The sequence below is a fragment of the Plecotus auritus genome, assembly GCF_963455305.1.
Source record: "Plecotus auritus genome assembly, chromosome: 5".
In the NCBI taxonomy this organism is placed as follows: Eukaryota; Metazoa; Chordata; class Mammalia; order Chiroptera; family Vespertilionidae; genus Plecotus; species Plecotus auritus.
This window is the reverse complement of record NC_137776.1, coordinates 125,242,530-125,257,769: the sequence shown is the minus strand read 5'-3', so window position 1 is coordinate 125,257,769 and position 15,240 is coordinate 125,242,530. Positions and strand designations below refer to the sequence as shown.

Below are 15,240 nucleotides of genomic sequence, written 5' to 3'. Positions count from 1 at the left end.
TATTTGCATGAAGTTAAATAAAGCAACTGTAAGAGAATGTCAGACAGTGTTCTTTAATAAGACACAGTTTCACAATGGAATTAGGTTGTTAATTGTGTTACATCATTGGGTGAATCCTAAATTACTACATAATGATGCACATAGTCATTTATAATTCTAACTTAGTATTTCACTCATGTCTGAAAAGAGACCGTATTAAGGAATCTACATTTTATTTGCAAAGGTTAAATATACCTTAAAATAATTAAAGGAAAATGCCTCTAGTAACGTAAACGTGTAAAACGTGGGCTATAGCCATTTACCTGCTTCATTTCTGAAAAGATTTCAAAACATATTAGATTTGCATCCCTTGAGGTACCTACAAAGAATTTTATATGCTAGCCTCTCAAATACAAAACATTTTAGAAAAACCACCTTTTAAAACCTGATTTAAAAACAAAAAACAACACTTCCTAAATCAGGCCTTATTTTCTGCTTTTAACAAAAATTTCATGATGTTAAAATCGGCAAAATAACGTTCTGGACTCCAGGAGATTAACAGAAGATGAGTAAAGGGTTTCTGGTCATTCTCGGCCTGTCACTGATCAAAGTAAGCCAAGTAAGACCTCCCTTTACTAAGTCAAGAGTCATGCCCTTTAAGGCTATCAAATATTTGTCTGTATGGAAAAAAATTACCTTTTTGAAAAAATCATAATGGAATATGGGAGAAAAATGTGGAGAGACAGAAAAATGCACTCAAATTGTTGTATCTCGAACTTTAGGAGAACATCCTTAATTCCACCAAATCTAAATTGGCTTCATATAGTGCTATCTTTTTGTCAGTATTAGACAGACTGGAGGATTTATGTATAATCAGATTCAACTTCATCACACAAAACAAAAGACAAAGATTTTTACATCTCTACCTCCTAATTTACCTGTAAAAGACAAACCTAGATTATTAAATTTCAGTGAGACTTTTTCTACTACAAGTTGTGCTGCAGTTAAATAATACTGATGGTGAATTCTCTTTAACTCAGCTTTGATAACAACTAGTCTTCTCTAATACTTAATGAAATGATCAGGTAAATCTTAAAGTTTTTATGTTATTACAGAAAACTTTGAAATAAAAATCTATCAAATAAATTTTAGGTCAAAAGCTAAAGCAGTTTTTTTTTTAGACATTACAATCATAATAGAAAAATCTTTTTACTGTTAGCAATAAGATATACAGAATTTTGCATACTTGATTAAACTGGACAAACTTTTACTTGTAGTAAGACAAAAGCTGGCTAATGTTTTATCTTGAAACTAATATTCCTTTGAAATTGTTGGCTGCAAGAGATATCAGTCTAAGAAAAGTGTCTTTCTTGAACACACACATATATATACACACACACACACTCTCTAAATCAGCATTGCTGATGAACTATAGTAAAGGAAAATAAACATGGTAAACATGCACAACACATATTTTTTTAAATTTACACATTGTTGAATTTAAGTTTACACAATATTTATACAAACTAAAATGTCATCCTGAAGAAGAAAAAAAAACACACATGTAAATTCTTACCCTCTCTTACACATTTTCCAAAAATGCACAGGATGTAAACATATAGTAACCAGAAGAGAAAAAGAGGGGGGAGTTGCTAACTGTATCAAAACCAAAAAATGAAACAAAATATAGTTAAATCACACTTTTTAAATTGTTAATTTCTTTATTACACTACTTTATTGTACTACTGTTTAATATATAGTATAATTAATATTAAAGTTTTATATAACATAATTTTGCATAAATTACTTCCCTATATTTCTACTGTTTATATAGTCACTGAAGCTCACTGTGACACATACATACACACATGCACACACAAAATAGACCTTAAAATATCCACAAAATCAAATAGCTGGATCAAATATGGCATAATAGCTTAGTTATACAAGTTTCTCTGAAAGATTTCAAATTATTTTCCTAATTCTGTTCCATCATTTATATAATTTACTTTTATTTGTGTTTTTAAGCTAAAATGTTTTCCACAACTTAATGTCTGTTTAGATTCAAATCTACTTGAAAATGGGCTAGTGCCAAAGAAGCAATCTAACACCATCTATGTGGTTCAATAGCCATTTATCAATTGATCATTATCTCTATCTGGGTTTTATTAACTCTTTTCTAGCTAGAGGGAGACCTAAACCAATTTTCCCTTTCAAAACACACACACCACCCTGACCTCCACTAACTCACTCAAAACCCTGAAGGTAACATCTAATTTTTAAAGCGTGGCACAAGTTATTTGGTCCTAAGGTCAGTGAAAACACATTGTGTCCCAACCATAAACAGAGCCACCCAGTCAGGGATATGCCTCAGAAGCACACCTCTCAAAGCACACTGCAATGACAAGGAGTATCTCTGGGAGGAAATGAACCTAACTTGCAAGAATGGGAAATTGCACATACAGAGTTGCTTACTGGGTTTATGTTGATTGCATTTAAACCCCAGCTTACCGTATCAGCAGTAATCAGGGTCCCTCTACAGGATGTCAAAATACACCTTATTCAAATGCATTTATCCTTTCTAGAATTCTGTGATCAAACTGTTCGCTAGCTATATGCTACAAAACCTTGGCTCTGTGCACAATATTCTGCAGAAGGATTTCTAAACTTATGGTAGTTTATAGCCTAGCAAATTGTTTTCTTTCCTTCATTATCAACACTTTTAAAAATCTAAATTAATTCAGTAAAATATTTCATTCTCATGAACTCTTACAAACAAAACAGGTTTTTCTTTGTAAAGAAAGCAGTTATTTTTTTTTTTTAATGAGTGAAACAATATCAATTTCTTAACCGTCATCTGTTCAAAATCCAAGTATTTGTCAGTGATACTTTCGTGCTTTGTGGATGATAATATCACACTAACTCTGGCTTTGTGTAAAGGGTTTGGTGTAGGCTTTTGAAAAGCAAGACGTGTCTAGGAGGGAGGCACCAGGGAACTTCCCTCCCTCGCTTGAGCACAGTCCAAGATGAAAGTTTCTGGGTTGTTTCCCTTTGCTTCCTCTCACCCTCGCTCCCCCTCGGAGCCGCAGAGCCAGCAATTGTGCAAGAGGAGCCGAGCGCGCAGGGCGCGTATCACCGAGCGCATGGTACAAGCCGCAGGCTCGGTGATTAATTATCAGTAGCCGCTGGCCTCGCACTAACACCTAGGCTTTCCCGGCAGAGCCAGCACACCCAGCCGCCGCCAGCTCGGCCGGACCGAGGAGAGGCTCTGGGAGGACGCCGAGGCTGCTCCCGAGTGTGAGTGTGCCGGCCGGCGGGCGGGCAGGCGGGCGGGCGCACGGAGCTGGAGCCGGAGCCGGAGCCGGCGGGGAGCGCAGGAGCGAGCGGAGGCGGGCGGGCACAGGCGGCGGGCAGAGGAGCTGGGACCGGCCGGCACAGCCCGCCACGCACGCCGCCTCCTCCAGCGACCCTGGGCGCCGGCAGCGATTCCTGCATAGCCTACTGTCCTCAGGTCGGAGTTGGAGCTGCTTCCAGCCCCAGCAAGTCAGCTGGGCTGTACGGAGGGGACCCTACATTTTGTCACTGTTTGGCTGGAGAACCTCCTCTGCGATAGCAGATACTTTGATGAAGTGATTAGTATAGGTAGAAAGATACATCTGTTGGGTGGTGGCTTTTAGAAAAATTTTTAACACAAAACAAAGAAACTGTCTTCTCTTGACCCAGGTTGTACTGTGAAACTTTGCAACAAATGCCTTTGCTTTCTTTTACTTCAGTATCCTTTCCCCCTTTTTCTTTTAAGGAGCCCTCAGGGAAACCATGAAGTAACCCTGCCATTCCAGTAACACAGTTATGACAAAATAGAGCCCAACTATGAAGTGATCAATTTTTTTTTTTTTTGGTAAATGTTAAGAAAGAAAAACAGCAGAAACAAAAGTGCACATAACAATTCAAGATTTCTTTAAAAAAAAAAAGAAAGTAACTTACCTGTTGGGACATTCTGAATAAAAGGTTAGTATCAGCGTTTTGCCATGTCCCCATGAACCCTGGTTCAGCCGCAGTCGTTCTGGTTCCGAACTGCATGGAGTTGTCAGTACAGGAGTCTCTTAAAGTCAAGTCTCTTGCCCTCTTTGGCTCTCTGTCTCTCTGTGTCTCTCTTTCTCTCACATCCACTTCTGCCTCTTCTGACTGAAAAGTGAAGGTGGATTTTTTGAGCCTCTTGGCAGCCAGTAGCAGGAGTGTAGTGTAGTTAAGAAGCTGGCTGAACTGTGCATTTCATTTGGGAAGGGGGAGTCTTGGGGGAGGGAGGGGGTCCGAGCTTCTTTCGCACCTTCTGCACAGATACCCCTATCATTTATGCATAGATTGTGACTCCCCGAGCTTGCCTTTGCTCAGTTTAACAGCTGCCTGTCAGGTGTGCAGGCAGCACTGGAGACCCAACCATCAGCTTCAAACTCTCAGCCACTGCATGTCATTGGATAGCAGAGCTAAGAGTCAACTGCACCGTTCCACTGTCAGGCACCAAATGACACCCTGCACTAACCCCTCTCCAGACACATTGATAGATACACACTTCTGCACTCTCCAAGCAGCACCACTATCACGGACCAACGGTACACGGGGTGAGGAGAAGCTGGGGCCCTTCCCAGGGAATTTCCCCCAACAATGCTTTCAGGTATAACATGCAGTATCTGGCATCAGCCTTTGCTTTAACATTTGTAAACTGCTATGCTTAAACACTATTTTTTTCTAGTTATACTGGAAGAAAGAAAAATATTCAGATGTAAGAGAATGTAAAATTGGCTCAGTTGTTGTCAAAATGTTAACTCCTAAAAGTCATATAGGAGTGTGCTGGGCTATTTATAACCACATATAAACTCCTAGAGGAAATAATATACATAGGGACATAACTTTACACTCTAAGAAGTAAATAAATAAGCTTAGCAGTTTTTTAACATGGAAGATGCATAGTAAACATTTGCAAAATGCATAAATGTATACTACTTAATGTCCAGTACCTCAGGTCATTTATTAATTACTAAATTGGATGTTAAGTAATAAGAAATTGAATGACAAAGGAAAAAAGTATACCTTTTCTTAAAGTTCAAAAGTAGAGAAAAGTCCTTTGTGAAAGTTCCTGGATGAAGCATCTACAATATCCTTTCAAATCATAAAAAAAAAAAGAAAAAGATGAAGAAAAAAAAAATCCTGTCCCATTTCAGGCAAAAAATAATGAATATAAAATTCCATTTTTCATTCAACATCTCTATGGAAAATTCTATAATGTTTTCCTGCCTGATGAAATACAATCTCTGATAGCATGTCATATTCTTAATTAAACTAGTTTTTAAAAGAAAACATCTATTTATTAGATAGTATTTATAGTACCCTATTTATGGAAAAGCAGAACTGAGCAAAATGCACTATACATAAACAGTGACTTCCAAATGGAAAGCTAAATTCATGTCATCTCATAAAAGTAGTCAGCAGGAAAAAGCCATCCTTCCAAACTTAAAATGTAAGGAACATTAATCTTCAACCACCTACAAATATCGAGGACAAATGTACCACTCTCCTTGCTCCTTCTTAAACTGAAGAATAACAATAAACCTTACTCTCTGAAACAACAAAAGAAACAGAAAGAGCTTCAATGGCAGCTCTGTGTCATTAGTGGACAATGAGAAAAGATGAGAAAACGTACACTATGTTGACACAAATGTGCCTTCCCCTCTAGAACCAACATCTCCTGAAAGCTTTTCTGTTAAACTTCCCTCCGGTTCACCACCATTAAGCACAAAAAAGTCTCAAAAGCAGCAAATTCAATATCTGAGAAGAAGCAAACAAGAACCCAAAGAATTGTTGCCTTAAAATATATTAAGTCCACCTGTGGTCAATAAAAATATTCTTGAGGGGGGAGGGCAGGAAAAGACCCTATGAGTCAATTGTCAACAGTGACTGTACCTTTACAGCTAGCTATTACCCACTTAAACTCCCTCTAAAATTTGCTAGCCTCTTGATTTCTGAAGTGGCACTCAGTGCCTCAGTCAAGCTGCCTGCTCAGCTCCTGACCTTCCCACTAATGGCTGTTATTTGTGGGAGGCTTAAGGACACTGTCAATAGCATGCTTCCTCCTCGCTCCTCTCAGGCTGTTGTATTGCTTTGCCTGCGTGTTCTCTCTCGCCTGCTTCTTGCTCTCTCTAGTCCCCCCTCCTCCCTTCCTCTCCCCTTAACTCCCTCTTCCTCTTCTTCCAGCCCCCACCCCTTCTTTCTTTCAGTCCAGCAGTCCTCTTCTTTCCCTGCTATCCTCCCCCCAACTCCTCTCCTCTCTCCCTCCCTCCTTCTCTCTCTCTCTCTCTCTCTCTCTCTCTCTCTCTCTCTCTCTCACACACACACACACACACACACACACACACACACAACAACACAAAAATCAACTGGCATGCAGCAGCAAGCACCTGCAGTAATAGACTCTTTTATTAAAACTGTTATTCTGCAAGACTTGAAATTCCCCGTGGACCGGGCCATGTCAAAGCCGATATAATTAACTAGAGGCTCAGCAACGGATCAATTACCAGACAAGCAAGTGATAGTGAAATCAATGAAAGATCATCAGCCACATTATCAGTGTTGCAACTCATTAGGGCAAAACTGAGAAATGTGCTCAAAGCTAGCCCAAGCAAGGTGGCATTACAAAACAAAGGGCTAATTTGGAGACCCTGCTGTGAACAATCTGTAACAGAATTAGCCTTTTTTCCCCCTAAACTGCACAGCTCCGTAACTAAATGTGACAGACTGAGAGAAGCAGTTTATTAAGACACCAACCCCAAGTTTATTTAGTTCATAAACTCTCTCCTAAAAAATCAATACAGTCTGTACAGGGTTATTAGGCTGACTAGCTAATACATCCAAATCTAGTCTGCTCAGCCAGCAGTCTTCTGACAAAATGCTATCTAGCGCAGGCAAACTGAGCTATTTCAGATATCAATGTCTGAGGTTGCTCTAGATGAAACAGGTCTGCCATGTAACTAGTACCTGCATATTACTGTCAAGGCACAAGCCTCAAAATTACAAGGATAGCTTTCTAATGTTCAAAATATTTTTTTTCACAACAAATCTATATCATAGGATACTTCACTGCGAAATGGATTTGATTAAAGGAAAATTTAACTAGTCTGTAAGACTAGTTTACAAAGACAACAAGCTTTATTACAATAAGAGACAACAACAAAATATACCTACAAGGCACAAAAATGATTTTTGAGTTTGTCCATTGGCTCTGTAGTCTGCAGAGTATGAAACAACTATCTGGAATCATTTGTGTCAGTTATTTAAAATTGGGGGTGGTGGCAGTGAAGGCAGGTATCACTTCCATCCTAAGTGCTTTTTACTGCCCTGATTTTATGTATTTCAGGTTAAAGAATTGCAGATACTAAAGGCTATGTGTTGGCTTTCCCACGTTTACTGATAGTGAGAGATGGACCATGGAAATTAAGAAGGACACCAACTAGGTCTAAATGGCACCCATGATAGTCAAGACAATATGGGAATGGGAATACCTCCACCTCATCAAAACTCATACCCAGAGTAAGAAACTCCCATGCAGTTTACAATGTTAAAAGAGACTGGAGAACTGAAGAAAAAGGTAACGTTTTGAAAGTGGTTTATGATGTTTAACATTGAAACTGTATTTTCACAGAACTTTAGTAAAATCCAACTTATTGATTGCTGCAAATAAACATCTTCTGCTTACTTTTGAGGTGATACTTACTAAGCATTTTATAGCACATGTTGAGTAATCTGTTAAAAAAAAACAACACGTTAGCCATATGTATTCTAAACCTATACTATAGATGCCGATGTTTTGGATAATAATTAAAAGTTGTAATTACAGAGAATTTTTTAAAAAATATTTTTGCATATAGCTACATACTGTGCATGTACCCTCAATGAGATCCAATTAGTTGCAAAGAATTTGCATTTCAGTGTGTGTGGGATAACAAGACTATAGGGAGGCACAGTGCAATTCCAGCAGCAGAGTAAGAGAGTAGGGTTCTTTCTTGTTAGCTTTGTAAGCAAGAATTCCCACAACTGACTGTTTAAAATGTTACTGATCTTTTCATTATTTGGGTATTGAGGTGGGTTTAGGTTTTCCCCTCCAAAAAAGAAGAAAAAAAGTCACATGTTGGTTTCAACTATCAGCCCCAGTAAATACCTGAAGGAACAAATGAGCAAGGAATTTTGTTTAGCCTGTATGTTTGTGATTTTATTTTTGTTTTGGGAGGGGGGAGATCTTCCATACTTTTTGTTTTCTTCTTAATACTTACTAATAATTTCTTTAAAAACACACTGCTTTTAAAAAATAAATTCCATAACTGAGGGTAGGGAAACCTCATTGAGACAGTTATATGTAAATACAAGGTTTGGTGATAAAGGCATGTGTTTAGTACACACTAAGAAAGTACTCAAGGATTTTCATGCTCGTCTAGCTATGTCCCAACAATGTAAATGTAAAATAAATGTATAGCTCATGTACACAGTTTCACAGGCATCTTCAGGAATACCTGTTATTCCCCGGGTTCAATTCAGCAGCTGTTAGCAGATTCTGTAATCTGTAATGACAGTAAACTGGCCTTTGCTCTTCTTTTATTCACTATTCATTTTCAAGGCTTGGTTAAGTACAGAGCTGGGTTAAAGATCAGTGGTTTTTCATGTGACACACTCTGGTATTCATCTAATGGCTTGTCAAGACAAAACTGTCCCTGTTCTTGCCAAAATAAAAATGACGCTCCACATCGCATGACAATCAGCACTTCCTAATGGCAAAACAACTCAAGCTTTTGTAATTCACTTATAGGAAAATGTTTAATAATTGACTCTCTAGTCCTATATGTGGAATTAGGTTGTCATTCTCAAAGGAGATTTTTTTTAAATGTTTTAGCCACTCTTAATTCTAAAGCAACAAACATATAGTTTGTAATCAAATTAGACTTTACTGTATAAAAATAATGCTGAAGCTACAAATTTGTATGGCATTAAGGTATGTAACTTAATATATGCAAATTATGCAGAAGTGGCTGGCTAGGCCCAGTCACAGAGGTAGGGAGAACCAATTGAGGAAATGTCGTTGTTGGGTTTTGTTTTAGAACAAAGTATGGGACTTGCTTTGCAACATCTGTTGGGCTGTGTAATATTAACAGATGTCTTAAGTGAAAAAAGGAAAAAGAATTAATAAAGGAAACCTCCTCTGAACAGATAATCCACCCAAATTTCCATATTCCTGAGGGGGAAAAAGTTGACAGCAGCCTTTTTTCCCCTGTGAAACCTGCCCTCCCTATTTTATTGTGCACAGTTATGTTTTCTATGTGAAGTTAAGGAGAACACTTTTGACTCACTGTAGAGAAGAGAATAAAGAAAAAGGAAAACTAACAACTTCCACTGTGGTTTTCCCTTGTGAATAATTATATCATAATCCAAGCTGCCTGTTTTCCCTTGAGTCACATATGTAATTTGATGGGAGGACAGTAAAAACTTCACCCCCCAAAAAAACACTCAAAAAGATGATCTATAACTGCACTGTGCCTTCATGCTTTGGGGGAAAGAAAGGAAGGAAAATTTAAAAGCAGCTCATAAAATACAGTTCTGATATGAACACATTTCCACACATTAAGGCGCTCATCTTCACAATTAGGATTCACCTATTATTTATACCTAAATCCTTGCACTCTCCACTGGCTCCTAGTTTCCTTCCATTATCACCTTTCATATCCTTGTAAGGTATGAAATGCCCCTCTTTCAATAGACAAGAGTTCCACAGCAGTGAAGTCTGATATCACGAAGAGACCTTTTGGATTATACCAGCTGGATCCCTGTATTTAAATTTTAAGAAAACTGGGTAACTTTACTTAATTAACAATTTCCATGCGTGTTTCAATTTATTATACGATTTAGGCAAACCTGAACGTAGCCTCCCTTAATCCAGATTACAAAGATGATGCACACATGCCAACCACTGAATCTAATCTGGTGCTGGTTTGTGGGTAAATGAAGTGAACTATGGACTTGTATCCTTCTATAAATCTTTAAGCAGACACCTTTCTATTGCTTATTCTCCAAAAATTTGGGACATACATTTGGGTTAACAGCTAGCTTGTGGATTAACTAATTCAAAATTCAGTTAAGGATCTTGATATACTCAAATGAAGGGGGGAAATTGTGTTGTCCTCTCTGATTGCTGGTCTCTCTCTCCTCTATGAACATCTGGATTAAAATTGTACGTTATTTCACGTTTACCACTATACCTTATCTAGATGGCTCTGGCAGTGGGCCGGAGACATTTCAACATATAGAAATCTCAAGGCCTGCACACCCAAGAGTCACAGGTTCGATTCCGGTCCAGGACACCTACCTGGATTACAGGTTCATTCGATACCCAGCCCAGGTCAGGGTGTGTTCAGGAGATAACCAATCAATGTGTCTCTCTCCCATCAGTATTTCTCTACCTCTATCTCTTTCCTCCCTTCCACTCTCTAAAAATCAATGGAAAAATTACAGATCTTGTAACATAGAAATTCACACCTGAAACCTGTATGTTCATGTTGATTCATGTCGCACCAATGGATTTAATAAATTTTTAAAAATCAATGGAAAAAAATATCCTCAAGTGAGGATTTTAAAAATAAAATAACTTTTGTCCAAAAAATGTATAATCACCTACACTGAGGGAGAAAGCTTGTGTGCTAAAAACATCATTATGTGACCTCAAACTGAGGGAGGAAAACAGGCCTCCTAAAATAAGGTATGAATAGGACACAAGTTTAAACCACTTTAAACAGCAGCATGAACATCCCTGCAAGCCAATACTACCTACAAGCTTCACCTTTCTATGGCATGGGAGAAACCGCCCTGGTTGGCACCTGTCTCTACACCAACTGGAACCATCACTGTGATACAGCCTCTGCTGATCGCCTAGTCCGGGGCTCTGTTTCAGAGAAACACATCCAGGACCTATCCAAATGCCACAATCTCTTGATACACTATTAACAATAAAAAATAAAAAGATTCGGGTAAGGTGTGGTAGCTGAGGTAGCTTATACAATGTTGGGGAAATGATGAATCCTTAGAATCAATTTTAGCAGATGCAAAAGCATCGGTCAGCATGCATCTGGAACCTCCACAAGATCAAACATTCTACCTACCCTGTTTCGGTTTAAAAACAGAAAAGTGACTTTACTCATCTTCTCTCAGGTACAAACGGTGAAAATGGCTTCTTCTACCATAACCTAGAGTAAGTATTTTATGAGAAAAGTCTTCTAGAGGAAAAGAACCAGTGATGTGTTTCCTTAAATGAGTATCAAAACACAGGCTGTGGAGCATACATGGGAAATTAGGTTTGTATGACCATGAAGAGTTGCAAGAATTGCAAACATAATATTAATTTCTTTATTTACTTCCTTCTGAAGTCTGCAGACTGAGAAGCCTGCAGCTCCAGTGAAAATGTCATAATAATAGTTTAAATTACTGTCAGGAAGAAAGATTGAGATACACAGACACCCAGAAAATCCAACACTGCTTTTGGAATTATCATAGGAAAAAAAGGCAACTCTACTGATGGCACCCCCTTATGTGAAATTCACAGACCTAAAAAGCAAATTTAAAAAGTGCAATAATACCAGTGACTTGGTTTCAACATCTTCAGAAAAACCACAGAGATTATTTAATATACATCCATATTTTAGTAGAAAATTTTTGAAACAAATCAAATCTGAATGAACTTGGAGAGTGTTTTCAAAATTAAGAATCCCAGAAGATGCCAGAAACTCATTAACAGCAAGTTAAAAGAGGAAAGAATTAACAGGTGGCTTAGGTCTGAATAGTAATGATCTTCGGTGAGGAGTAGAGGCTGCAAGAGACACAAGGAAAGCTCCTAGTTGCAGGTGATGTTGTGCATCTCCTGCTACTTGGTGGTTCTGGCAATGATCGCTTTTGTAACTCATCAAGCAGCATACACTTACGATTTGTGCACTTTCCTGTATGCGTGTAATATTTTGATTCTAAAAGTTGACTACTGCTACTGTTAATGGTAATACTACTAAAAATAGTGATAATAAATTAAAACTATATTTAAGAAAAGAAAAAGGAAGGAAAAGAAAAAATAATGGAGGGTGAGAGAGATGATGGAAGGGACAGAAGAAGGCGCAGATACTTTATTACCATCAAAAATCATTCAGATAACTGTCATTACATGTACTGCTTGCTGACAACAAATTTTTCAAATGTAAGAAGTGTTAAGAATCAAGTAAATAACTGAGTTTCACAGAATGAGGATGAATGTGAAAGATAGTAAAAGGGTGGGAGAAAATACTTAGGTGAGCCATACCTTAACTAGGCGGTGCAAGTGCGTGGCTATCTCTTAGAGGCTTAAATGGGAAAGAACCCCACAACATAGGATCCTGAAACCTGCTCGCCAGTCTTGCCCTTTGAGCCTGTTCTCTGACAGACTGAAGTGTGAAAATTTGGGGGTGGGTAGTTTGGGGTAGGCTATGAGTATGCCTGCTGAGAGACTGTGGAAGAACATATCAAGACAGATTAAAAAACAAACAAACAAACAAACAAAAAAAACAGCAACTACAGATATACTCCTCTGATCACCGAAACCCTTTTTAGGAGTGAAATCTTCTAAGTCTGACAGTAGTTGATCATTAAATAAACAAAGGCTGGAGAGAATGGAAGTAACAAAGTGGGAATGACTGAATCATTTGCTAATTGATTGAGAGGGAATACACATTTGTCCTGACTAGTTGTTTCTAGCTCCCTTTTCTTCCATTTTTTATTAAAAAAAATTGTAAGTTAATAAACATTTTTCAACCTTGTTAGGGAATACTTGACCTACTTGCCAGGTACAAGAAGGTGTGGGGAACAGGAAAGTTGAGACAGAGTCCCTGCTCACAGGAAACTTACCATCTAGTACACAGAAAAAATTAAGGGAAGTAAGAGAGGGGTTTTCTGTTTTTTGTACATGGCAGCATTTGCACTGGAACTGCAGGACTGGTAATACTCCTAGAGAAGTGATCCAGTTAGACTAGAACATGAGGTAGGACCTGTGCTGAGCAATGATGAATGAAAGGGATGGACTGGTCAACAGGAACTATTATAATAGGAACAGCCCTAGGTTCCACTCTAAAGAGGTGCTATTTATCCTGTTATCCACCCCCAATCAAAACTGCTGAAAGCTTCTGAGCAGCGGCATGGGATGATCATTACTGTACTCCGAGATTCATCTGGCAACAGAAAGACTGAAGTATGAGAAGACAGAAGCACAGACACCCATTAGGAAGCCTTTATAGTAATCTGGGTAAATGGCTGCAGGCAATAGGGCTGGGAAAAAGAGCAAACTACAATGTAGAGATAAAATCGAGGGGACAAGCATGACAGATGAGATGCGATAATAAATGAGAAGAGTCGAAGATGACACTAAAGCTCTGTTATTCTGAGCCCCAGGGAAAATGACAGCACTGTCAACAGAAATGGAGACAAGCTAGTTTTGGGGGCTAGACAGTGAGCCCTGTTTGAGAAAACTGCGGATCATGTCAGTGACTAGGCAAATAGAAATGTTCAGAAAGCAGACTGACACTGGAGTTATCAGATCTGGGACTCATCTACAGAGAAGTGACAGAAGAGGTAAAAGAAGGTGGCCAAGGGCAGCATCTAGGGGGATACCCACAGTTATGGGGGGACAGAAGACAGAAGGAGCAGTGTTAACAGGGGCATCATGACTGTCCAATGTTCTGAACGATGAGAAGTCAGAGTTTACAGAGCTAGGATGGTCAGAGTTCTAAATGTTCTAAAACACAATGCTATATTTACAGTAAAACCACATATAGTAGGAAGTAGTAGCAAAAAGTAAGAGCAAAACGAAGTGCATGGGAATGATAAATACTCAGCAGAATAATGCTTGAATTGGGGTAGGTATTGGGTAGAGGGGATGGCAGCAGCTACAGTATAACTGGGATGGGAACACAGGGCTTCAGATATACGTGTGCACTATCAGTTCTTAAGCTTGGGCAAATGGTTGCTCATTATACCATACCTCAAATATATTTCTGGCTGCAGTATTTTATACCTATATTTTGTGTCCTAAGAGAAATAGTGGACTGATAGGTATAGAAGTTGTAGAATCCAGATTCTAAAGGAGTTAGGTAAGCAAATTATAAAGACAAGGAGGCAGAAAAGATAAAACATTCTTTGGACAAATTTGGCAAAACAAGTAAGTGAAGTAAGAGAGGGGTGGTCTGAAAAGTTAGCAAGGCCTAGGAAAAGTTGTGTCAGTGTGTTGATTTGCTTCACACAAAGGGGGAGGGGGGGCGCGGGGGTTGTAAAAAATGTCTATCCATAGGCAAAAGAGATGAAGCCGGCAAAGAAAAAGATACTGAAAAATCTAAGCCAGAGGGGGAAATGACATAAAAGGGTGCTAGGAGAGAATGTGATCAAGAGCACAAATGAAAAGGGTACCCCTGAAGGGAAAAACAACAACACTGTTTTCTCAGAAACCGAAGGTAAGAGATATACATATTGAGAGTGCTCATGCAGAAACGCAATTTGCTGCTCGTTTCTCCCACTAAACTGCACACTTGTTGAAAGGAACAGAGTTTTATCCATCTTTGGCAAGCCAGGGCCTAACTAGAGTACTTAACACATAGTAAATGGTCAATAAATGATAGCTACACAAAAGAAATGATCATCTCAGAAAAGATGAGGTCACTTACTAAGAGTAACAAAGGCAGGATAAAACCAAGGACTACTTGAGAGTAGAAAGGGTTTGGTCCAATTGGAGAGGGTAAAATGAAACTCTGAATAATAAATGAGTAAGACATGGCAAAGAGCAGAAAGAACTCAACCTTGGTTCCAAAAAAAGCGTGAGGAATTATAAGCAAACAGACTGGGTTCAAGAAAGTGCAGCTCAGATTTCTCACTTTGGGAACTAGAATAGCGAGAAGTCCCTAATGCAAAGTTGAAAAATGCCTTGCTCCAAAACATATACCCTACTAGGCAATAGTACCTTGTAAATAATTGCCTTTATAAGGCGTTCCTATAGCATAGAGTTCTTATAAACAAATTAAAACACTGATAATTAATTTTTGGATGAAATTATTTCATCTTTATTTAGATGTCCCCCAATTCTAAGCGTTTTAAACATTACTCTGTGGTGTTTTTTAAAATATCTATAAATTTATTCCTAGCTAATGAAATTCCCCAAGCAAAAAAAAA

At 38.5% G+C, this 15,240-nt stretch overlaps 1 protein-coding gene across 2 annotated transcripts in view; it reads right to left on the bottom strand.

The window, feature by feature from the left end:
- Positions 1-15,240, bottom strand: part of BNC2 (basonuclin zinc finger protein 2) — a 440,736-nt gene that overhangs the window by 302,782 nt on the left and 122,714 nt on the right. Inside the window, exon 2 of one of the 2 annotated variants that reach the window (XM_080668979.1) lies at positions 3,964-4,164. In XM_080668979.1, coding sequence (XP_080525105.1) covers positions 3,964-4,164 — 201 coding nt within the window. Of the gene's footprint in view, positions 1-3,963; positions 4,165-15,240 lie in introns of those variants that run through there. The other variant, XM_080668978.1, reaches the window with a different exon arrangement.